This window comes from Corythoichthys intestinalis, chromosome 14 (genome assembly GCF_030265065.1).
Source record: "Corythoichthys intestinalis isolate RoL2023-P3 chromosome 14, ASM3026506v1, whole genome shotgun sequence".
NCBI classification, from domain to species: domain Eukaryota; kingdom Metazoa; phylum Chordata; class Actinopteri; order Syngnathiformes; family Syngnathidae; genus Corythoichthys; species Corythoichthys intestinalis.
The window spans coordinates 9,721,763-9,748,259 of record NC_080408.1 but is presented as its reverse complement, the minus strand read 5'-3'; the positions used below and the strand labels follow the sequence as shown (position 1 = coordinate 9,748,259).

The window sequence follows — 26,497 nt, the reverse complement described above, 5'->3', positions numbered from 1 at the left end:
TATTTACGTAAAACGAAAGATAACCAAGAATCTAGACTATTCCGGGAGGTACACATTTATTTACAAGAATTTTCAACTTAAAAAGCTCTTAGTTTTGTGATGGCAGCCATGTTGTATCCATACACGGTAGCGTAACTTTACATTCAAATGATCAGGTAATTTTCGGCCAACTGCCCGTTTTTTTTGCAAAAAAAAAAAAAAAAAAGTAGTGTTTTTGACATTTCTGCGTCCATACAAAAAAAAAAAAATCGCATTTTACGTGTTTAATTTTATGTAACATTTCAATCTAAAAACGACGAGGGCCAGATAGCCGGCAAGATGTGCCTCCGTGCTGAGGCACTAGTAACATCAGAATTCAACCTAAATAAGTTAAAATTCCAAATTTGCTTTTGTTGAGTAAAATTAGGATTATTATGCATGCTCAAGTATGAAGTTTCTGATGTGAAAATTGAGGGATTTATTAGCTGTTGAAAAGTTGCTCTAAATAAAAAAGAAATAACAAAAGTTGCTATTTTGGGCAAAAACATATATATGTTAAATATTGCTATTGATCCTGAATATATAGGAGACTATCTCTGTATTTGGTGATTTTTGTGCATCCACCGTAAAATTTAAGAATCTTACAGCCATTTTATATTTTGTTATAATTGTGAAAAAATAATCGGGATTTTATTAGGGAAAGACTTTGAAATTCTTTGATGTCACTGTTCATGGAGACTCATAGATGCCTGAGGGAGGTAGGTGCCTGTTTTAGTTTTAGGTCGCTAGCGGCTTTGGTTTTGAAAATATTTGAATTTGAAGTTTTTGAAAATAGGCCCCCTACGGATCGGCGCCAAGCCCCGTGTCTCGTCAACTGATCGTGAAGTCTATGAAATGTGTCACTGTATAAAAACGAAAAAAAAAGTTGCTACAAAACTCTTCTACTGAAATAGTGTCTCTGTTAACTCAATGGCTGCCATTGACGGCGCTAGACACCCAATCCATTTAGACTGGGAGGAGCGAACGAACGTTCGTTTATTCAAACCAAAACATTTGCAGCCAGATCGTTCCCATTTTCGGGGCATCACTTTTTGTTCATTTTAGGGTATTTACAGGTCACTTCCTGTTGAGTTTGAATCCATGCCTATTCTTTTGGGGAGATTCCCAGGTCACTTCCTGTTTTGTAACCCAAAATCAACAGGAAGCGACCCAAAAATGCCCCAAAATCAACAGGACGTTACTGAAAATCAAGAGCAAATGACCTGAAATGGCGTCAAAATTAAACTCATTGGTTGTCATTGACTACCATGGACGTCCAATCCTTTTGAAGTGGGAGGGATGGCATTCGTTAAATCGCTGCCACCCCCAAGTTCAAATTAATTGGACGTCTATGAGTGATAAACTCAATTCAATTCACAGCAAGGTTGAAAAGAGCTCATTTTTTTTGTATGTTAATTGTACAATTAAAAAAAAAAAAAAAAAAACACAATTATTTCCTTACCCAAGTATTGATAATTGTGAGGTTTCTCCCCTAGTACAAAGAGAGATGATAATTCTTAACTGCCATACAAGCATATAAAATCAAATTTAAAGAAAAACTTTTTTTTTTTTTTTGCATTCATAATAGTAAACGTAACGCTTTAGGGTGGGATTTTTACCCAAATAATTGGCAAATTCAGAATTTTCACATCTCGGAGCATTTGCTGTGTGTATACAATGCATCTTCATTGACATGCAGTGTCAGTAGGATGACGTTCCAAAGAAGTACCTTTTGTCAGATGAAGGCTGTTGAATAAACTGGGATGCCTTTGTCTTCATTGTTGACACAGGGTTATAAAGTCATGTCTACATGGCAAGTTAAGGTCACGCAGAAGACTGATAAGTCTGTGTCAAAAAGACAACAAAGTCCTGAATAAACCTTTTGTCTCAGTCTTGGAGCAGGGTGGCGGCTCTGCAGGGACGCGTTTTGTCTGTATACTGAAGGAATTTGAAGTCTTTTTTTGGCAATTGAAAACACATTTAAAAGCCGTGTTTGGAAGCCAGACCAAAAAGACAAGTTTTAGTTGAGAATCGATGCTTTGACACTTCAAATTGTCAATCGCAGGCCTTCTTAGAAAAAGTGACATGAGGTAAAGGAAATGAGAAACGGGAGAACTGTGACTATTATTCTGCATGTCAGCACATTTCTTTTGCTGTTTAGGAACACACCAACAACTAGAGACAGACTGATATATCGGCCAGCCAATATTTTGAAATTTGACGTATATCTGTATCGGCCTTTTTTTTTTTTTTTTTTTTTTTTTAAATACGACCGATTCATACGGAACAAGTCCATTTAAAACTAGGGATAGGGATAAGGGATCGTGCCATTTTTCGGAGGATTGGAATTGGGTGAAAAGGATCGGGTTTTTAAATTTTTTTTTTTTTTCTGCTTCATGCTCACACAGCCTTACTATTGCTCAGACTGCTTTTCTTGGTCAGCAGTGCACTACGAGTCTTGCTTGATTGATGGCGTTGAAGCTTTGATCTTGCCAGAGAAGCTTGGCAGCTCTACCTTCAAAGAGGCCGAACGTGTCAATCATCGTTTAGCTTGTTAAATATTAGTGTGCTGTGGCAACTCGTTGTGTGTGTGTGTGTGTGTGTGCGTGCGTGCGTGCGTGTGTGTGTGTGTGTGCGCACGACTGTTCTTAGCAGTGAAGCATTTAATAAAGACAAGCTCTTTTCTAAGTATTGTTGTTTAAAAGTCTAAGAAATTCAAGCATTCTTGGAGCTATTTTTTTTATTTATTTGTGTGATTGGCTCCAAAAATCGGTTATCGTCCCTTCTAACTACTAATAATCAGTGTCTATTCTGAAAAACACATTGGTCGATCTCTACCAACAACCACATATTTGCTCAGCCTTGATAGTCACATCATGTGCTGGTCCTTGGGAATGTCATGTAAATTAAGCCTACTGTAAAGTAATTTACTTATTATTTTTCTTTCATATAGGCACCGTAGAGACGGAGATATGTGTTCAGGGCACAAAGTCAAATTTTCTTAAATACCTCAATCTCAAATCCTAAAGCATGCACCCATAAGGTCTATAGAATTAACACAAGATACTTCAACATAACAGAAAACAAGCACATCATGACTGATTTCTCACCACACCCTAACAAAATAACAAGTAAGGACAAAACAAATAATTGGGTGAGAAAAACTCTTCTCACCCCAATCTCTGTCTCTCAATTTTAACCTGAGACAGGCCTGGTCAGGCAAAGCATTAAGTACGTAAATGAGACAGCACTTTTATGTTAACAGATCCACCCTCACTGCGGTTAAATACTCACTTGTTGCTAAGTCAAACCAGGCTGAACCTGTCCCATTTACACAAGACGCTCTAAAAATTTGATTTACTGCCAACCTTACAGTTGTCTGATAATCCCGATAATTGTCTAACTCCAAAAATCCAGTAACAATATCAAACTGATACAGATATATGCGGTAGTGGACTTAACATACTATGGTTAATTGTATTGTAATGCCTCTAGATGCTTTAATAATGATAAATGTAACAACTTCAAGGTTTTCCAAATAAACATTCTGTGAAAAATAAGAGAAAAACCTCAACTGAAGTTATGGGGAAAAAAAGTGCTTATATTACACCACTATATGTATTGTAGAAATCAAAATAGTGCAAACATTTTTTGTTTTTGGGACCATGTGCAAGTGCCAATAAGGCACTTATTCTGCCCGCAATGTGTGTGTGTGGCTACACAAATCGGCAGATAGCGAACAAATCAGGATCTAAAGAGTCAGTCGCCCAAGTAAAGTTGAATTGGCCTTACTGTGGTCATCTTTCTCTTGACAAGAACAATGACACTTTTTTGTAAAACTGAAAATAACAAAACATTGTGTCAATAATATGAAATAAAGTCAAAAAATAAAGCAAAGTATACAGCACTTGTCAATTTGGACAGAAAATGGTAGAATGTAACCACATTTTACCACAAATGCAAACAAAATTCAATGCACACGTCTCAAATAAACTACACAATCGCTCAGGATTCCAAAACAAAGGAAAAATAGAAGCCATGCTTGTATAAAGCACAAACGACGTGGAGAGATGGCAAGAACTGCTATGGTACACTGGCTGCAGATGTTAGCGCGTTCATTTAGCTTTCTCTATTCGCAATGAGCTCGCGTCGACATATGATTACGTCAGCAGAAAAGGCTGGAACTTATCAAAACTAAGTACACCTAAGCTCCAGCAGAGGGCAACGAAAACCTAGAAACACAAGGCAGTAAGCAATAAGTGGACATGACAGCACTGCCATTTGCATTTTGGTCCAGAACTGATCACGAAAAACCGATGTCGATATTATCCAATATCATTTTAAAATGCTTTTATAGGCCAATATCATCGGTTATCCGATCATATCGGACAACTCTAACGGAAGTCTGTATAAAATGAAATTTGCATCTAGAAACACAATGGACAACATGGCTATTTGAGTACAAATTTTGGATTAGTTACAACAATCAAACTATTTGTGAGACCACTTCTTTTACAAACCTGTGGACCACACAGGAAGAGGCGTGATGTTTCAAAGCTCAGCGGCTTCAGGCTTCTGAGATGTTAGGTGACCCATTGTTCCTCTCGCTGTAGGAGATTCCTATTCAGGACCAGCAGTAGTAAAGAGATGGTATCGTAGATTAAGCTAAAAGGGAAATGGTCACACTAATAGTGGACCACAAATAGCCATTGTGGACTCAAGCTGGACCTTAGTCTTCCATCTCTTGCCTATTTTAAACATTGAGACTAATGAGAACTAGAGACACCAACCATTGGCAGATTATAATAAATCATGAGAATAACTAAAAGGATAAAAATATTCTTCAAACTTCTGTTTCATCTGTTACATCCCTGTTACATCCCTGTGGATAGGCAAGAGCTAGGCTGTTGCCTAGAGCACCATTTAATGGAAGGGGTGCCTAATGGCTTTTGGGGGAAAATCCTCATGCTACGCTTCCCTGACATTTTCTAACATATCAAATGCAGTCCCTGACAAAAGTCTTGTCGCTTATCCATTTTGTAGAAACAATTGCTAATAACCTGATTTTTAATTATTCAATTGGTTTCAGAAATGGCTCATATGAAAGCTAAGACCCTCCCAAATGATATTGAATGTACATAAATATATTTGTTTCACTGAAAAAAGATTTATCATTTAATGAAGACATAAAGGTCAAATTTTGGCAAGACGAAAGTTTTGTCGCCTACAGAAAGTAGTGTGAAAATTGAACAAAAATGTACTTCAAATACAAAAATATGTTACATAACACAAGCGAATGAAGTCGTGGTTCTGTATGACTTCCATGAGCTTGAAGGACTGCATCCATGCGGTTCGGCAAGGATTCATACAATTTATTGATGAAGTCATCAGGAACATCAAAGAAAGCAGTCTTGCATGCCTCCCAGAGTTCATCAACATTCTTGGGTTTTGTCTTCCATGCTTCGTCTTTCATCCTACCCCAGACATGCTCAAGGATGTTTATGTCTGATGACTGGGCTGGCCAGTCCTGGAGGATCTTGATCTTCTTTGCCTTGAGGAACTTTGAGGTAGAGATTGAAGTATGCGATGGAGCACCATCCTGCTGCAGAATTTGTCCCTTTTTATGGTTAGGAATGTAAGAGGCAGCTAAGATTTGTTGATATTTCAGACTATTTATGTTGCCTTCCACCCTGCAGATCTCTCGCACACCCCTATACGGGATGTAACCCCAGACCATGATTTTGCCACCACCAAACTTCACTGTTTTCGGAGTGAATCTCGGATCAACGCAGGCTCCAGTAGGTCTCCTGCAATATTTCAGGCGACTGTGGTGCAATTCAATGGAAGATTCATCTGAAAAATCCACCTTTTGCCACAAAACAGTGAAGTTTGGTGAAGTTTGAATTGAATAATTAAAAGTCAGGTTATTAGCAATTGTTTCTACAAATTGGATAAGCAACAAGACTTGTTAGGGACTGTACTTTTCAATATGCTACATATAAAAAAAAATAATAGCAGTTTCTGACCAGGATCAGATTAGCCGCTTGCTATTTGGAACACTCACGAGACAGGGAGAAAAAGTTTGCACTTACAGTATGTAAGCAGATCCACTTTACGAATAATGACAATTAATGGCATGTGGCTAAATCAAAGGTCATTCAAACTAAAATTATCACATTATTTACAGAGCTGCATTGCATGCTTGGAGGCATGAGGCCTGAGTGGCAATATGCTGAACGATAACAATGTTGAGAGCAGGTGACAGCAGAGGTTGTCTGTCTCTTCCAATGAAAGTGAAAGATTACAATGAGCAGTGATGGCCAAATGAAGCTTCATGAAAAAATGAAGCTTTCCAAAGCTTCACTGTGGTTCATATCATTATTTGGTTCATTTTATTATAATTTAGGGGGGCTCCTAGCGACACCTACCTAGCTAGTTCCCCCAGGTCGGCCCTGTGGCCACCAATATTGGGAAATTGCCGCAATTCACAATTAGACAAATCAACCCTTTACAGAGATGACATTCAAATTCTTCAAAAAGAGCTTAAAATGGAGTTTGCCGTTTTATAGCTGCTCCACACTAAGTAACAGAGGGGACAAAAATAAACCAAAGTGTGTTATTTTTAATATAACAATGAAAACAATCTGTCATTCTAAAGTTAAGGTTAAACCCCTTCAAGTCCAAAGTCTCAAAATGAAAGATATTAAATCCAACTCAGTTCAAACCAACCATAAAGAAATGTTGTGAGAAGCAATGAGAACAGGCCTTACTCTACTGTTTTCAGCACCACACTCCACCTGATGAGAAAGGAAGATAACTTTTTTCCACTTTTAATCCCTTGCTTTCCGCTGGGAATCATGGAAAGGCCGTAAAGCAGAGCAGGTGGCTTTGTTGCTACCACTTACAAACAAAAGACAGAAAATCTGTTCAATGAGTAACTAAGTCTTACTCCATGTATACACAAACTAGAGTGCTGGTGTCTTTGGGGTGTGTTTGGACTGCAAGGCAAGCTGATATGGTCAACCGTAACAGAGTGGAAGTGTTTTATCTATGCAAATGGAACTTTGCTATCTACTTGCTGGGTTTCCGCAAATAGTGGCTGTCCCTCAAATGGCCTCAAGTGGCCCAATTAATCAAGACAAATAGATCTCCTTCAAATAAGAGGCTCACTTTTCCCATCAGGGCAAAATAATGAGTGGATAAAAAAATAACAAGTTTAAAAGAGCACACCCGGTCTAATTGATATGAATCTGGAAAAGAGTATGGAAAAAATCTAACACAGAAAATGAGTCAACAGCAGCAAGTGAACATTGACTTTCTAGAATGAAGATCACTTGATGAAAAAATGAAAAATTAACTGGTCAGGAAGGCTGTCAAGAGGCCAACTGCAACATTGAAGCAGTTGTAGGAAATCAGCCAAGCAGATTTGATTAGTATACAGTGATCACTCGCTACTTTGCGCTTCAAACTTCGCGCCCTCAATCCATTGCGGATATTAAAAAACAATGAATGAATAAATACAGATGAGCCATCCCGAGCCGATCACGTAGTCTCACTCTCCCTCCTGCTGCTCTTTGTTGGTCAGGCAGTGCACTGGAGTTGCTTATTAAAGTTAACGATGATTGACGTACGTTTAATGTCTAATCTTGCCACAGATAATGCTTGGAAGCCGAAGCTTCAAAGCACCGCATGCGTCGTTCAACTTGTTAAACAGTTGCTGTGGCAACTCAGTGTAAGTGAGCAGCTTGAGCGGATTTGCGTGGACTCAAGTAAGCATTTAATAAAGACAAGATTTTTTTTTACTTTATTCTTGTTTAAAAACTGATCATAACATCAACTTATCATAATTATTACATTTGAAGTGCTTAGAAAACATTAAAAATTTATTCTTTTAACTCATTTGCTCCCAAAAACATATAAATGCATTCTATTTTTAATTGTTTCAGTGTCCCAACGACATATTTATACATCTTTTACGTTTTCATAGAGACATCTCTGGGTTCTGATTCAACTGAGCTCCAAAGCAAAAAGCTGAAAATCCATTTTAAAGCAATAAAACTGGCCACTGGAGGGCAGCAGCGCATTTGGTAAGACCCGCAACCCGATTCAACGGCAACCAACGGTCGGGCAGAACGGCCGGGGCGCCAGCGGAAGGATGCCAGGCGGCCGACGACCGAGCAGAACAACCGCGAGGACGCCCGGTATGCCAAGCGCTGGACGACCGAGCAGAACGACCGGGACCATCAGTGCAGCGGACGATGTCGTTGAGTTCGTGCTGCTCGCCAAGCAGACCCCGTTGAGACTCAAAAAAATCCATCTTTATGAGACAGGCAGCGATGTGGGGAAAGTTAACCCTGCTGTCGCAGCCACAACAGCGTCATCTCAGTTAGTTATGTGTAAATAAATTGTTACTTTGCAATCAAAAGCTCTATTTGCCTTGTTGTTTATGTTATTTTTTAAATGGAAAACATTATTCAGATGTTTGGGATCTAACTAAAGCAAAAAATAGCTGTGTTAAAGTCAAGGTTATGTTTGAAATGAAGTTGAAGAGTGAAGTTTGAAATGTATGCTTTCACAAAAAAACTCAATTTCTCTGTTTTTTTTCCATAGAAATTGGAAAATTGCTCAAACTAAGCTATTTTCTAATGATTTCTAAAGAATGGAAAAAGATATGAACCAACTTTTTTTCCTGCTGAAAGAAGAGAGTCTAATCTTTCTTTTGGTGGGTTCCATGTTTATATAGCAATAGAACAGAATTTTTTGTGGGCGTTGGAAAAAATCAGTCAAAATCCAGTAAAACCGCCGGGAGCGAAGGGCCTTGCTCCGGTGAAAATGGCTGGGAGTGAATGAGTTAATTATACTTTGGGAATACAAGTGAAAAAAACATGTCTTATATGTATCTCTTTCCAATGCTACATCAGAATGAATACATTGAACACAAAAGAAAACAAACAAAAAAAAAACATCTTTTTTTGGGAGTGCGTTTTTTCATTTATCACGGCTGGCTCTGGTCCCTATTAACCGCGAAAATCAAGGGATCACTGTATCTAACAAAAAAATATACCTTTAAATGAAGGGTACATGGGGTAGGGTAGCAAAACAGAACACTTAAGGAGAAAAAAAAACAAAAACAACGCTGAAAATCTCCCAAATATGGGAAAATACATCATGGTCTGATGAAACCAAAGATCAACTTTTTAACCCTAATTCCAAAAGTTAGGTTTGACACCAACCAAACTTTGGTGGTGGCAGAATCATCTTTTAGGCCTGTTTTTCTTCACATTTACTGGAACCCTAGTCAAGGTGGAGGGAATTACTATGTTACCATTCCAGGAAAAAAAACAGTTTGTGTTGGCACAAAACAGCCAGAAGAAGCCTACTAGAACATCTTTAGCATATTTGGGGTTAATTAGAGCTTTATATAGGCAGGGGTCAGTCGACTCCTTTGGAACTAAAACAATCTCATATTGAACACACACACATTTTAGATGCTCAAACACACATCTGACACGAAACACACACACATAGTAGGATTTATAAACACATCTGACATGAAACACACATTTTGGGTTTTATAAACATCTAACAAACACACACAAGGGTGAATGCACGTGGGTTTCTCGGTTGCGTGAAATGAGTCTCAAAAATATCCACACATTTGTGAGTTCGGATTTCAAACTAAAAGCGTGTTTAATTGTGTGCAAGACAATTCAAACATTTGATTAGTGTGTATTTTGTGTCAGTTGTCGTTATAAATCCCAAAATGCGTGTGTGTTTCATGTCAGATGTGTGTGTACTTCGAAAATGTGTGTGTGTTCATTAAGAGACTGTTCTAGTTCCATAGTTGCTCAGTGTCAGTGAGTCAGCTGTGCTACACGCTGGCTGGAGGAGGTGAAACTCCTGAACTTTTTCCCCTATCGAAGAAAATGAAATCGCCGGTTTGGGAATACTTCGGCTACAGACGGCCGCGGCTTAGAGGAGGGCCAACAGACATGTAAAGCATGTTTGTGGAGGGTGGCTGCCAGAGGGGGCAATACCTCCAATATGATTTCATACATATGTGATTATGTATACTTTATACAAAATTATAGGTTCGTAAACACTGTCATAAACCTTTCCCACCAGCTACCAGAGTTAACTCCAGCGTGTTTAGTGTATCCAGCGGTGGTGAAACATACTATATCGTAAGGCAGATAAAGTGGCTAATTAGGATGCCCAGACTGCTAACTTTGGCTGCAGAGGCAGCAATACCTCCAATATGATTTCGCATGTATAAAAAATGAAAGGTTAGTAAACAATGTCATGAACGTTTCCCACCAGCTACGACTACGTCAACTCCAGCGTGTTTAGTGTGTCTGGCAGTGGTAAAACGTGGCGTTTTTTTCTCTCTGGCAACTGTCTGTGTTGAGAAAGAGAGTGTGTGCATAATGTAAACATGATACGAGTCATACAGACGTGCTTTTTATGGAAGATATTTTTGTTCTGATGGTAATAATGTTGAGCTGTGGCGGTGGGTTTAGGCTCACCTTAAGGACTGCATTTATTTTAATGTTATTTAGAATATTTGAGTTCTTACAAATACATACATATATATTTTTTTAAATTATTTTAACTTTACATTACACTTATGTTTAGGGGTGTGACAAAATAATCGAAATGGTGATATACCATGATACTTTGTATTCCAAAAGGTTATCGATGTGCTCCTGCCAAGAATCGAGATATCGTTTTGAAAAGGTGTTAATGTCTAAAAAAAAAGATACAAAAATGAACCAACAAGTTGCTACCAAAATCTTCCACCATAATAGTGTCTCAGTTAACTTGATGGCTGGATTGACGGTGCTCGACGCCCAATCCATTTAGGCTGGGAACATTCGTTCATTCGAAACCAAAGCATTCACAGTCATTCTGTCCGATTTTCAGGGCATTTACAGGTCACTTGCTGTTCATTTTAGGGCATTTACAGGTCATTTTTTTTGTTGAGTTTGAGTAACTGCCTATTCTTTTGGATGATTCCCAGGTCATTTCCTGTTCTGTAACTCAAAATAAACAGGAAGAGGCCCATAAAAGACCCCCAAATCAACAGAAACTGAAAATCAACAGGTAAATGACCTTAAATGGCCCAAAATTACCTCATTTCCTGGCATTGGCTCCCATTGACGGTCATAGATGTCCAATCCATTTGAACTGGGAGGGTGGCAGCGAATGAACTGATAAACTCATTCCAATTCACAGCAAAAGCTTGTTTTTCTGTTTATTAATTGTTTGAAGAATATCCTAGAATGATTTCCTGGCCAATGTATCGATAATCGTTGTATCGCCATATCGTCAGATCGTTATCGTGAGCTTTGTATCGCAAATCGTATCGTATCGTGAGGTACCAAGAGGTTCCCACTCCTACTTATGTTCCAATGTGCTAATATGTTTTGAAAAATAAAAATCCTGTTCAATGAAAAAAAGTTTATTTTTAAAACCCAGATATCTCAAAGTAAAAAATTGGAGCTGTAATTGCAATACGTTGCTATCGTGAAACTGTGATATTTTTGCTTAAGGTTATCACTCCGTCACAATCTCATTCATACCGGCACATGCTTTTATTCAACATTATTTGTTTTGTTCCATCCAGTCTGTTTTTCTATCGGTTTCACTCATTTTAAACTTTACACTTGTTTCCAATGCTTCTAAAAAAAAAAATACATTAATCTGCATAAAGATGAAAACTTGAAAAGCTTCACTCTTCTCTTTTGGTGAGATAGTACATACTGTAGATGAGTATGTTCGATGCAGAAAACAGGTCTCAAATATGCTATGAAAAGTAACCAAAGCTGCTAAGGACAAAGCCACTATTGTCCCTGAGTGACACCAGAATCCTTCACTACAACTTGAGGCTCTTTAACATTTCTGAACCTAAAGTTTTAGAAGCAGAGAGAAATAATCGACCTGTTCCCATTGGCTCCAAGCAAAAAACACATTTTCAACGTCTGTAACATATGGGCGTCTGGCAAGTTCATCATGAGAACAGCACTGGCGCACCGCAGACGGCAGCTTCTCAAATTTCACGGGATCGCAACCTTTATTTCACGAAGGAAATCAATCTTTATCCCAGAGAGAGTGCTTTAATGATAAGCAAAGGCCTGCTTTTTCATCATAGAGAGATTTGATGAAAAAAAAAAAAAAAGTTATTGGGGTGGAAGCATCACTGCACTGAGCTGGCTGCAGGTTGAACTTTTGCCATGAGACGTTTATGCTCAAATTACATTTAGACAGTGCTTAGCATCTACTTTCATCTTAATCATCCATCTCCAATACGTCAACTATTTGGAAAACATTTAGACACCCACACGAATGCTAAAATTCTGTTACAAACATCAAACTATGAAACAAGTCCTATCTTCAATTGATTAAATAAAAGCACCCACAGCCAGTCATATTTTCAGAAGGACAGTAATTCCAAAAACAATGACAAACATATCGATAAAATGAGTTTTTTTATCCTCTGCCAGGGAAACCTGGATTTTAGGGATTAAGGCTTTAGCCAGTAACACGGCCGTCAGATTAGTTTTATCTTTGACAGATTATCTGACCGACCGCTCGGTCAGACTTTCACAGCAGGTTCACCTCATGCCTGTACTTTTGAGAGACCATAAAAGACGAGATTTTATAGTCGTGACTTCCTAGCCCAGCCTCACGTGTCATCTGAAAAAATAACCACCACAGTTATAACTCGTGGTGAAGCTGCGGGTCACTGACAGGCGTACCGCAAATAAGGCAGTTCATATGAATGGGCATACATTCATGAGAAGGAACAGAGAGCATGGTTCTCGACTTCCTCCACAGCAAACTCATGCAAAAAAAGCCATTACTAACCAACCTTTAAGCACTGGGAAGAAGTGGAACTGTTTCCACAGTCTTCCTTCTAGTTTAGCTGACGACTTACAGTAACTTGGATGCCAGAAAAGTTTCCATCAGACATCTTGTTACAATAACGTCTTTTGGGGAAAATTTAACAAAGCATATTAAACCATCTGCTTGGTGCTAAAGATCGACCTCAACCAGGAATTAGCGTCTATTTACAAATTGAAATTAGGACCGACTGAACTGCTGTCGCGACACTGAAATGATCAACTCCAGATAAGAATAGAAAAAATACTTAATAACGCAAAATTAAATGTTTTTTTATTTAATTTATACTTTCAGTGCCTTTGATGATGATGTTAGACGTCCAATTATGGCATCCAATCATCCTTTAGTAGTGAATTGAAACGTGTTTGTCACTTAGAAGACATCCAAACCATTTGAACTGGACAAATTTTCATTGGGTGCCAGCTCTACCAGTTTAAACGAACTGGACATCTAGCACAGTCAATGTCAGACAATGAGTTAAGAAGGAAAATGTAAAAAAAATCCTCTATTACCTTTAAGCGTAACGCACAATTTAAATTTACCTCATGACAACAAACATCTGGTGACCGCTGCATAAAACAAATAAATGAGTATTGATACTTTTGCAATCAATTCCGGGTTAGGGATGTCCCGATCGCATATTTTTACAACCGAGTCGGAGTCACCTGATTCTGAGTCTGCCAATATTGAATTTTTAAAACAAAAGTTCTAAAAATGTTACAGAACTGTACTGTTTACAGTACTTCCTCTTCCACTTTTTGTGGGAGTTTTGCGGAGTATAAAACGTACATATTTTTGTGTATGTCGGCAATGCCATTGTATTTCTGGATAATTTTGTTACTTTTTAGCTCTTAAGAAAATATATACAGTACATACTAGGGTTGTTCCGAACATGTTTTTTTGCTCCCGATCCGATCCCGATCGTTTTAGTTTGAGTATCTGCCGATCCCGATATTTCCCGATCCGATTGCTTTTTTTTTTTGCTCCCAATTCAATTCCAACCATTCCCGATAATTTTTCCCGATCATATACATTTTGGCAATGCATTAAGAAAAAAATGAATAAAACTTGGACGAATATATACATCCAACATACAGTACATAAGTACTGTATTTGTTTATTATGACAATAAATCCTCAAGATGGCATTTACATTATTATTAACATTCTTTCTGTGAGCGGGATCCACGGATAGAAAGAAAAAAGAGAAAAAGGATAAATGTGACTTTGTATATTGTGACTAAATATTGCCATCTAGTGTATTTGTTGAGCTTTCAGTAAATGATACTGCAGCCATTTAACTTCTGCCCAAATGCATGATGGGAAGTGCAACCATGACTGTGCGTAGGGGCACCAATTATATCTTCTCTGCATTAGGAAAGAACATTGGGTGTTAAGAAAATGATCAACTACTACCTTTCTTCCCCACATTGCCTCCCACATTATTTTTAATTGCTGAGAGAGATATTGTAAGGCTTTAGCCACATAATAAATGGCTCCAAAGGCTGTCAAAATTCTCTCTACTCATTATACGCTGCCTTTTAGCGCTATCTATAGGTAAAACGGCGTCTTTATAGATTGAACGCGACAATGCGTGAGTGGGTCATACAGCGCATGCGTTATTTAACGTGATTAATTTAAAAAATTAATTACCGCCGTTAACGCAATACATTTGATAGCCCTACTTTAAGCCAAAACTACTTTGGATAAGTTAAATACAATTAGAAAACGATTTAAATAAAAAAAATAAATATATATAATAAAAATAGGCATGTCCGATATTTTTTTGCCGATTCCGATACTTTGAAAATGACGTGATCGGACCCGATCGATCGGCATCCCAATCGATCGGGACATCTTTAGTACATACTGTATGTATACAGGTAGTCCCCGGTTTACGAATGAGTTCCGTTCCTTCGCTGGCGATGTAACCTGGAGTTCCACGCAAATCGGAATTAACTCTTTAAATTAGTGCTGCAACGATTAATCGATTAACTCGAGTATTTGATTAGAAAAAAAGATTCGAAATAAATTTTGCTGCTTCGAGTATTCGAGCTTGGCTTCTTCCCACTCCGTTTCGAGCTACACGTGTATGTATTGTTATTATTTTTGTTACATTCATCATTACTGTTTAATTTTATTTTTTTTCCATACTTGTTGTTTTTGCTCGAAATAAAAATCAATCAATTAAAGTGCCGTTGTAATGGTTAATTTTGAAAGTGTTTGTATTTAGTTTTATTGATTTGTGTGGATACACTACCCTCCAGTCTGCCTCATTTAAAAGGGTTGAATCCAGCTGCTCCATGTTAAGACCAACATAAGCCAAGTTTTTGTTTGAGCTAATGTTTTTTTAAATGCATTCGTTATTAATTTTAATGGTATATTTAGCGTTTTTTTGGTAGGAATATGTGTCTGAACCCTTTATTAAGAGTGTTGTAAAAAAACAAAAAAACGTTTGCGTTTTATAGCATTTAAGCTAGCGGACTTTTGCTATGTAAGTTAGCCGATTGTTCTTTTGTTGTACATAAAGTAGATCCTTGTTTATTTTTTTTATACCATTTGAAGCTCAGCTCAGGTATTTTAGTTTTTCATGTTCCTTATCCGATTACTCGATTATTCGAACTATTTCATCGATTAATCGACTACTAAAATAATCCAAAACATGTATCATACATCCAAAAACATGTATCCAAAAACTATCCAAAAACATGTATCATACGTCATTGTACTGTCCTCGCCAAGACGTTGGCGCTGAGTCCTCGCTAGACAGTGAGCTAAGCTCCGAAATGACGATGTCAGACGTCACTGTTGTTTGCTGACTTTATTCAGCTGCTCATGACAAGAACACTTGCAGAATGAAACTAAAAGAAAACGGAATTAAATTATTAAATCAGTCTCATCTTCATTTAAACCGCAATTCAAGTTTGCGTTTACAAGTAGCTGCTGATACAGCAATAAGAAATGATTAGCATGTACAGTGGGGAGAACAAGTATTTGATACACTGTCAATGGGAAAACCCATTGACAGTGTATCAAATACTTGTTCTCCCCACTGTATCTGTTAGCCTCTAAACAGCATCAAAAACAATCCCATAAACTCGCTCCAAGTTTTCAACTACAATTGAAAAGGCTCAATAAACAGTACAAAAGGGGTAATATACAGCCGCCGCCTCTGGATGCTTCACAAGCAACAAATGTGAGCACACGCTGTCACCTCTGTCACTCGGCTACTCTGTGTGTGCGTGTGAGGAGTGAGTGGGCGGATTTGTACATGCGCTCACTTCCTGTTCTACGCTTCCTGCGCCAAAATAAAACCATTTGTCACAAAACAAAAGTTAACATTTAAAAAAACAAAAAAACAAACAAACAAACAATGAGACGCAGGCGTTGTAAAGTCGTAATCACATAAGTTGGGTCCGTTATAACCCGGGGACTACGTGTATACAGTGGTACCTCTACATACGAAGTTAATTCGTTCCAGGACCTTGTTTGTAAGTCGAAATAGTCGTATGTGGAGCAGGATTTTCCCATAAGAAAACATTATAATCACATTAATTCGTTCCGCAGTACACTAAATTCTTAATAAACACTGCTGGTACTATCAGAAATGGCAATTAAACATAGCAGATAAAAAAAATTATAAAGAAAAATCGGAATAATAATATAATAATAATAACTCCTGTAATAGTGTAATGAATTGGGTTCTAATGTGGCGGACATTTTTTTCTGTACCTGAACGCGTGTCTGACGTGACAGAGAACACCGTCAACTTTGGCGGTCAGGAGGCGTTTTGTGTTGGATAAGTTCTGAAATAAATGATAAAAACCTGACGAAGCTGGCGATTTCTTTGGCAATGTTACCACAATAACAATTGTTATCTTAACCTATAAAGAGTGCCGAACGGCGGTCTTAGGAAGACCATGGAGATGTATTGTTGGGCCAGTTCACAGATGCGCACCCCACGCTCATATTTTTCTATAATTTACATCTTCATTTCAATGGTAAGTGTCACCTTTTTCTTTGTTTCACCACCTGTACCAACATTTTTGAAACCTGTGTTGGTTTCTCTCCCAAGAAAATCTGCCGTGCGTCCGTCTGCAGTGGTGTCATGTCGTCGTATTTCGAGCATGTCGTCAGATGTAGAAACAAATGGCGAGTCAAATTTTACGTCATCTGTCGAAAAGATCGTGTGTTGAAGCGATCATATGTCGAGGTACCACTGTATAAATAAATGTATATATATCTTCCTTAACTAAAAATCTGATACTTTTCACCCGATTCTTATCCTCTGAAAAACGGTGCGATCGGCCCGATTTCTCATCACATGATCGAATCGGGGACGTCCCTAATCCGGATACAACCTTTCAGTATCAGTACTTCGATACGTCAATATTTTCAACAGCCGTACGTGCTTTTTCCTGTAAACTATTGCTGCTGTTTATGGTAAAAGTGCAGATTTACTGTATTTATTTAGAATCACAGCTCCTTCTTTACTACCATGCACATTGGACTTGAACAGCACACTGTGCACATAATGACAGAACAAGCAGCGGATGATTCACACTAATAGGAACTTGTCATTAGGAAGTACGGTAATACTCCTGGTCACTTTCTCTCCTGACATCTGGCCTTCAGAGGCAACTGAGTCACTCAGCGAACGTAAATATCTTGAAAAAAATTTTTAAAAAATACTGTAATAATTCTGTGGAATGGATTATTCTGGTTCACGCTTAAGAGTCCTGTATTACAGTACAGGGGAAACAAACAAGAAAGAGGTGTAACAATAATTCAACAAATAATTTATTATCAAATTAAATTACCATATTTGATAACTATATTTTATAAGCGGTCAACCCTTTATAGACATTACTCTATTTTCGGACTATAAGTTGCACCAGCCAAAATATGTGCAATGAAGAGAAAACAACATAAGTCACACTGCAGTATAAATTGAACTTTGGGAAAGTCATATTACTTAATCAGAGACCAAGCACATATATTATAAATTATATTAGTAATCAAACAGAGAACAAAGTTCTAAATAGGTATCTGTCTACATATTAACAGTTATTGTGGTGAGTATTAACATATTGTTATAGTGTTGAAAATGGCTTTGATAATGCATCGTTCATGACTTAAAAAATATGCTGTTCTTTTTGGTGTGGGGGGTCTGAAAAGTGATGTTTTTGGAAATTATGCATGAGCTATATTGTTAAATAGAATATCCTCAAAATAATAAATTTGGAGTTTCAAATATTAAACAAATATTAATTAAAATAAATATTTTGCCAGTACTGTATTTTAATGTAATGTTTCTTCACTCCTCTCCTCCCTTGCATCCCTTACCAAATTTATGCCATATTTGGCTGACTATGCATTAGCACACTTAATACGCTTATTAATACAGCAGAACAGAATCCAGGTCGCCTTCTATGTTTTAAGGAATGATTAACATTGCAATTAAGAGACTTGAGATGAACCCCAAGATTCCTTGAAAATGAATCTCAATATAAATCACAATTTACACGGCTGGATATTCGCTTCAGAAAAGGGTTAACCCAGGGGGAGCAATGGGGTATTTGAGAACTGAATATGAACATATTCAGGTTTTTGAACATGTTCACATGGCCTTGCATAACCAGGTTACTGCCCAAAAACTTATTTTGAATGGGTTGTTGACTGCATGGCCATTGTATTTTAAATGTGTCAAGAAGTAAAAGCAATCAGTAACTATTCCGCTTTTTTTGTTTGTTGTCTAAATGAAAGCTTCCAGTTTTTAAGTGGAGCACCTAAGATTAGTAAGCAAACCTGCTGATTACTAAAGAAAGATAATTTTAGAATCTCCCCTGGAGAAAGAAGGGAGTCTATTCTTTGATTTATTATATTTGGTAAGGGTGTAACGGTACATGTATTTGTATTGAACCGTTTCAGTACGTGGTGCTCGGTTCGGAACGGAGGCGTACCGAATGAGTTTCTGACGTAATGTAACCCTTACTTTTCGAGGCTGTGAGTCGATCGGGTTACAGTTTCTTTGTGTAGATTATATTTACTCTGTCTTCTCTACTATAATGAGGACCAACACGGTAGGACAGTATAACCCAGAAACGTCAACGGTGCGACAACGCGGCCGCCGCGAGAACGCAGTGAAACGCGGGCGTTAGAGTCAATCAGCCAATGCACACCAGTCGCAGTGCGGCCGCGTGTTAGATGCGTCCCAGAAGTGGCTCACCACGACGCACGGAAAAGAACGGTAGAGTTTATTATTTGACGCAAAACGCGACCCTCCTGCGTCAATACTACTACCGGTAGCTATAGGCTTGGCCAGACAGGAAGTCACTCGTGTAAAAATACGGTGGATCCGGTCGATTTTCAAACTAATATGCAATCGTAACCCACTTTTTGAGTCCATCAGATTTCTTGAGTGGTAGATCGGGGCACAGTTGACTTGTCTTTGTTGATTTACTGCCATCTTCTCTGCCATAATAATAACCAACACGGCCCCGTGTTCAATACAAAACCCTCCTACCACAAAAAAACAAGTAGGAACTAATATTCACATAGGGACTAGTTATACAACATAAAATATAAAATATAAATGAATACTACATCACATTTATAAAATATAAACACATAATAAAATAAATAATAGCCCATTTAAATAAAATAAATTGAAATTAGCTAAAACACCTGTAATTAAACAATAAGAATAATACCCAGATACTGCTTACACAATTAAATTTATGAATTTCTGTGTGGTGCTTTAACTTGAGAAAATCCACCAATAAAGATTTGAAAACCGTTCAGAAGAAAAAAAAATGATTCATTGAGGCATTTCATTTGTAAAATACATGTTAAAATCTTTGTCATTGGGATTGCTTTTCTCTTTAGCACAGGACTTCTTTTTTCTTCTTTCTTTCAGAAAGAAAGTTGACCAGTACGCGGAGTCTGAAAGGCAAATTGTTGTTGGATTATCTTTAAATACCTGCTATTTTTGAGCAGAATTCTAGGTTTGTATATGCTAATGTTCCTATTGTTGAAATCACAAAGGTGTGTAATAAACAACTAGCACATTTATATTTTGCATTTTGTTTTCTTACTGTACCGAAAATGACCTCAAATAACCTCGTGACCTCAAAACCGAGATACGTACCGAACCGAGATTTTTGTGTACCGTTACACCCCTAATATCAGGTGTTCGTCAAAAACAGATAGCACTGTAAGGCTTGTTCTAACAAAGTGTTTGTTTTGCCGCTTCGAGTATTCGTTTAATTAGAAGTGGCATTGTAATGGTTTGTTTTGAAAGTGTTTGGATTTAGTTTGATTGATTTGGATGGAATACACTGGATACACTGCCCTGCCCTCAAGTGGCAACAGTCAATATTACATAACTCCGCTCACATGGCTGGATCCAGCCGCTCCCTGCTAAGACCACAATAAGGTTGTAAGTTTTGTTTGAGCTATTACCGTATTGGCCCGAATATAAGACGGTGTTCTTTGCATTGAAATTAGACTGAAAAAGAGGGGGTCGTCTTATATTCGCGTTCTGGACGTTATACCCATTCACGACACTAGATGGAGCCAGATATCATTGAAGCGATGTTCTGTCATGACATATCTCAGCTACTCTTTTTAGTTTAACCAGTTTGCATTATTTTATTGCAATGTTTTTCCTTATTCAGATTTTTTTCAAGACTACAGTTACAATTAGACTTCACTTTGATGGTTAATGCAGTTATTGCAATTTTGTTGTTTTATCACAATAGATTGGTTTATTTACATTTCAAAAACCAGAAGCCATTTATTTACGAATGTGATTGCACTTTAGTTTACATATTTAAATGTTCATATATTAAGATTTGAACAGGCAAAATAACATGCTTTTTGTCTCAAATATATTATTATAATCATTTGTCTCGGATGTATTATTATTTTCTGTATAAAAATCAATTTGGTGTTCAAAAAGTCTTTTCAAACTTGAGTCTTGAAAAAGAGGGGGTCGTCTTATAATCAGGGCCGTCTTATATTCAGGCCAGTACGATGTGTTTTTTTTTTTCTTCAAAATACATTCGTGATTTAGTTTATAGGTATACTTAGTCGTTTTTTGTGGGAATATTTGTTTGAACGATTTGTTAAAAGTATTGTAAAAAAAATCATTAGCATTTTTTAGCATTTAAGCTAGCAGACTTTTGCTATGCAAGTTTGCCAGTTTTTCCTCTGTTGTACTTATAGCCTCATTTATTGTAAAAATCATTAGCATTTTGTAGCATTAAAGCTAGCGGACTATTGCTATGCAAGTTAGCCAGTTGTTCTTCTGTTGTACTTTTAGCCTCATTTAATTATTTATTTTTTATACTTTTTGCGGCTAATCTCAGGTACAGTGGTACCTCTACATACGAATTTAATTCGTTCCAGGACCTTGTTTGTAAGTCGAAATGGTCGTATGTCGAGCAGGATTTTCCCAAAGGAATACATTATAATTCCATTAATTCGTTCCAAAGCCTAAAAACATACACTAAATTCTTAATAAATACTGCTGGCACTGTTACAAATGGCAATTAAACATAGAAAAACAAATAAGTTATAAATAAATAAGTCAGAATAATATAATAATAAGAAGAATAATTAATAATTATTCCTGTAAATAATGTAACGAATTGGATTCTAATATGGCGGACACTTTTTACTGTCCCTGAACGCACCGCGAAGCTGACGTCACAGTGAGATAGGTCGGTGCGGTAGAGATAATACTTTCGTTTTCTTGAGAGCAGTCAACTGCTTAAGACAATGGGCGTTTTGTGTTGGATAAGTTCTTAAATAAATGATAAAAACGTGACGAAGCTGGCGATTTCCTTGGCAATGTTACCACAATAATAATTGTCACCTTAACTTATAAATAGTGGCGAACGGTGGTCGGAAGAGGACCATGGAGCTGTATTGTTGAGCCAGTTCAGGGACGCGCACCCCAAGCTCATATTTTTCTATAACTTGCATCTTCATTTCAAAGGTAAGCATCACTTTTTTCCTTGTTTCTCCAACTGTATCAACTTTTTTTGAAAACTGTGTTGATTTCTCACACAAGAAAATCCACCGTGTGTTCGTTTGCAGTGCTGTCATGTCGTCGTATTTCGAGCAACTCGTCGGATGTAGAAACAAATGGCGGCTCAAATTTTACGTCGGATGTCGAAAAGATCGTGTGTCGAAGTGATCGTATGTAGAGGTACCACTGTATTTGAATTTAATTCTAAATGAAAGTGCAATTTTGCACAGTTAGAAACACTCAGGAATCTTTTTTTGTTTTCACATTTATTGCTTTTTTTGAAAGTGCAATCTTAGCAAGCCTTTGTTTTACATCTCCTGAAATTCATTCTGTAACACATTCAATTTTCCTAATCCAATTACTCAGTTATTTAAACTAACTAGTTGACGGATTAATCGACCACTAAAGTAAACGATAGCTGCAGCCCTAGTTTGTTTTGTAAACAGCAAAGGGAGACTTTTGAAACACTTCCTGATCTAGACCTTTTACAGGTGTACATATAATCCAATGATAAGTGAGCATAAATCTTCATGTGTCTGCCCTTAATGCGTCAATAGATATAATTGTACGTGACAGCGTGAGTGTGTTGCATTTTTGTTTGTCCATTGTGTTTGCAATCAGGCCAAACAGCATAAGTGATTTCAAAACATACTCATATGAAAACAATGCACAATTGCACAATGCGGTTTGATTAAAGAAATGCACTACATCGGCCAGATGTTCAACTCATTGGCTTCCATTGACCTAAAAAATGTCCAATTCATTTGAATGGGAGGACTGGCATTCGCTGGCAGCCTCTCTCAGTCAAAATGGATTAAACGCAAAGGTGAGACATTTTAAATTAATTGGATGTCTATCTTTGTCAGCAATAAAGTGACGTTAAAGTGGAAGTTGTGACGCTGATTCCAGCTTTACCGGCTGAACTGATCCTCAGTGACTATCTAAGTGAAACTTTTCCCCACCGCCACCAAGATTTGACTTTCTCAGTCTGAGATTTCCCAGCTTGTCCCTCCCTTCTTCCCACATGCACATACCTTTCTTTTCAGCCACGAGCGACGAGCAGAGCAGTGAGGTGACGGTGAGCCACTCCAGAAGGCGGCTAGCCATCGTCCTTCTCCGAACGCAAACGCTGCTACTGAGAAGGTGCCATTGCATGCTACGAACAAAAGCAATAAAAGTCGCTCCACTGTGTCCGACGTCCACTAAAGACTCACTTCACTTCTTTCTTCCCGTTTGTTTTCTCTAGTAAGAGAGACTCTCCGACAACTTTGACAGCTCCTCCTCTAAAACACAGTTTGGGAGCGAGAGGAGGACGTCTAGCAATGACGTCGCAAGAGGCAGGGACAGGCAAGCAGCAGGTACGCGCGCGCACATGCGCATTAGGGACACTCACCGGCGGAATGCAAAAGCTGACTTTAGCACAGGGGTTCTAAAAAACTTTTTGGGTCAGGGGCCAGGGTTGCATATTTTTTTCAGGACCAAACTATAGTCTTTATAGTTCCTTCACTCAAGGTTAGGGGTAAAGGTGTGGAATCTTGAGCCTGTAAAACTGTACATGCCTAAATGTTATTGATGGGTGGAACAATCACCCCCCGATGGCCGTTTGTGTTCCACCACATTTACACATGTCGCAGTAGAAACATGCACCTGTTGCTCTATAAAAGTGAAAGAATTACAGTAAACATTATACATTCATACAGTGGAACGTTTCAGGACGTTGTTTATAAGTCGAAATGGCCGCCTGTCGAGCACCATAAGAATACATTATAATTCTATTAATTCGTTCCACAGCACCTACACTACATTAAATCCTCAATAAATATTGCTGGTACTATTACAAATGGCAATTACACATGGCAAAACAAATAAATTAGAAATAGAAATCAGAATAATAATACAGTATAGACCCTACCCACCGACGTCACAAAATCACGTGCTCGCTGTATGGTTCCGCCCCCTTGTCCGTCATTTTGTGTCTGTATTATCAATGGTCTCAATTGATCGAGCAATTTATAATGCATTTCATGGAAGACCCGGTGCTTTCGGATGCCGTAAACTCACTTGATGCGTTGCATAAAAGGCGTTATGTGGAAAAGCTTCAGTTTATCCATTCGCCAGATCCATATTTGATGTCTAAATCGATGTTTTTCGACCCGCTGTCTCCGCCGTATTTGCCTGACATCTGCTAGCTAGCCTGATATGTACAACTATCTTGTCCACACAAAATCAGCCTATTCTCACGAAAGTTTGAAAAACTTTAAGAGCTTGGAGGCTTATAAATACTTCGTTGCTGGTTGGGTGAAACAGGTCCTCGTCCACGAAAATTCGGCAGGAATCTATCTTGTGCTTGGAAAGGTGAGTTACGAAATTTTCAATTCAAAATCTTTTGTTCTTGCTAACATCCACTGTCAAGTCTAATGTATTTCATGTCGTTTGTCAATGAAGTTAGGGCTTTTAATGTTTATATGGTTTAGCGATAGCACTCTCACTACCTACATACGTGTATGTTGTCGGCGATTAGCCTAGCAATGATCTTAATTGTGGTTGTCAGCCCAAAACCCTCTAAATATATATTAAATGCATTTTACCAGATATAAAATGACTACTACATAATCTGTGGTAATCGTTTGGAGCCCAGTTTTCTCGTCGAATTGCAGCAGCCCATCTCGCTCTCTTCTCTCCAGGTCTCTCGGAATCCGGTAGAACTTCAAGTCTCTCCGTCTTCGCCGTCTATCTTCTCTGTTATTGCAACCGACCGCCACACACGCCTTCACCATTTTGATTATTAATGTTAACGAGCAGAAAAACACGTCGTAAATAGGAGGAATGTACGTAGCCGTAACAGGTAAATATGATGTGTTGACGGACATTTGGGCGGCACCAGTCAGGAGGAAGGAGTTGTGACGTCACGTGGGTAGGGTCTATAATTAGGGTGACCAAACGTCCTCTTTTGCTCGGACAAGTCCTACTTTCACGTAGTGTCCTCGTGGTCCGGGCGGGTTTTATAAATTCATAAAAATGTCCGGTTTTTATGATTTTTCACGGGACCAATTTGAAGAGAATCCCTCCGACCGCTAGGTGGCAGCAGTTGACATGGCTCCTACGAGAATGGAGGGAAGTAGTAGGTCTTCTTGTTTTTGTTGGCAGTTTACCCCTATCATGAGGCATTACCGCCATCTACTGGGTTGACGATTTGGCCACAATGCCTGAAGTTTTTTTTTTTTTTTTTAATGATAAATACGTATATAATGGCAACTGTTGACTTCTGTCGGAGCTTTTTTTTTTCCATCCAGAGTGAGGGGGCACACTTTAAATATATTAAAGTGATATAGGCATCTTTGAGTGAACTTCGAGTAAAATTCAAGTATCTTGAGGCCGGGCTGAGGCTGGGCTGAGTGCCCTCTTTTTTAGAAATCAAAATATGGTCACCCTAGTATAATAATAATAATTTGTGTAATAATGTAATGCAAAATGTCATTTTTTTCAGTCTTTGTACTTCAATATTTTTACAGGATATTCTTTTTATCCTTTTATTTTTCCCTAATTGCTAAATAAATGGTATGGTCATGACCAGGGGTGAAAGTGGGCGGGAACGGTCAGGAACGCAGTTCCGGTATAAGATTCAGGGCTGAAACGCAGTTCCGGTATAAAAGAAAAGAGTTAATGTGGCTTATTAATCATATTTAGTTTTATTTGCTCTGATGAAGAGGTTCACAACATCTTAGAAGTCAATTTGCACTTGGGACTTTGTTCATTTATGTTAGGCTACTTATTCATTTGCTTATGATTTCAAAAAGTCAATGTTTGCGTGATCTTCATAATATATTCCGTTTCACTCTGCATAATATAAGACATTTGTACTTATTTTTCTGAATGTATGTTACTTATATCTTTATTATTAAAAAAAAGGAAATGTTTACATAAACTTCAGTTTTAATATACATCCTATGTTAAGTAGTTAAAATTGAGATTTGGCATTTAGTATGTGAGGAAATTAGGGAAAATAAAAATTGGGAGATGGCGGTTGGGGTTATTGCTGTTTTTGTTAACTTTTATTTTGCAAATCATTGAAAAAATACAATTTTGAATGAAAATCAGTTTATGTATGTGTTACATAAACTGATTTTTTTTTTTTTAAACCAAAACAGTTTTCTTTGCATTTCAGTAGATTTGACCCCCCCCCCCCCCCCCCCCCAAAACAAATAAAAAAAATTTCTGGCTCCGTGGCGACCGTCACGTTGGGGAGTTCCGGCAAGAAATTCTAACCACTTTCACACCTGGTCATGACGAATAACAGTCTTGTGCCAAATGGAATATGAAATAATAAAAATGCATTTATTCTGTACGACATGGCAAAATTACTCGATAAAGGTCAAAACTGTCGACTTCACCTTTACTGTTGCACCCCCGAACGATATTTTATGCCACCGCAGTTAGTCAGGATTTTGTTATTTCGCTGCCCCGGCTTCGGAGAATGTAAACAAACCAAGAGGCGTGACAGATAGCCGACATGCTTACCCGAACCGAGTGAAGTCTCAAA

At 37.9% G+C, this 26,497-nt stretch overlaps 1 protein-coding gene across 1 annotated transcript in view; it reads right to left on the bottom strand.

Moving 5' to 3' along the window:
- Nucleotides 1–23,265, bottom strand: part of egfra (epidermal growth factor receptor a (erythroblastic leukemia viral (v-erb-b) oncogene homolog, avian)) — a 146,520-nt gene extending 123,255 nt beyond the window's left edge. Inside the window, exon 1 of the mRNA XM_057856652.1 lies at nt 22,992–23,265. Coding sequence (XP_057712635.1) covers nt 22,992–23,112 — 121 coding nt within the window. The 5' untranslated portion in view covers nt 23,113–23,265. The remainder of the gene's footprint in view (nt 1–22,991) is intronic.
- Between the last annotated feature and the right edge of the window lie 3,232 nt (nt 23,266–26,497).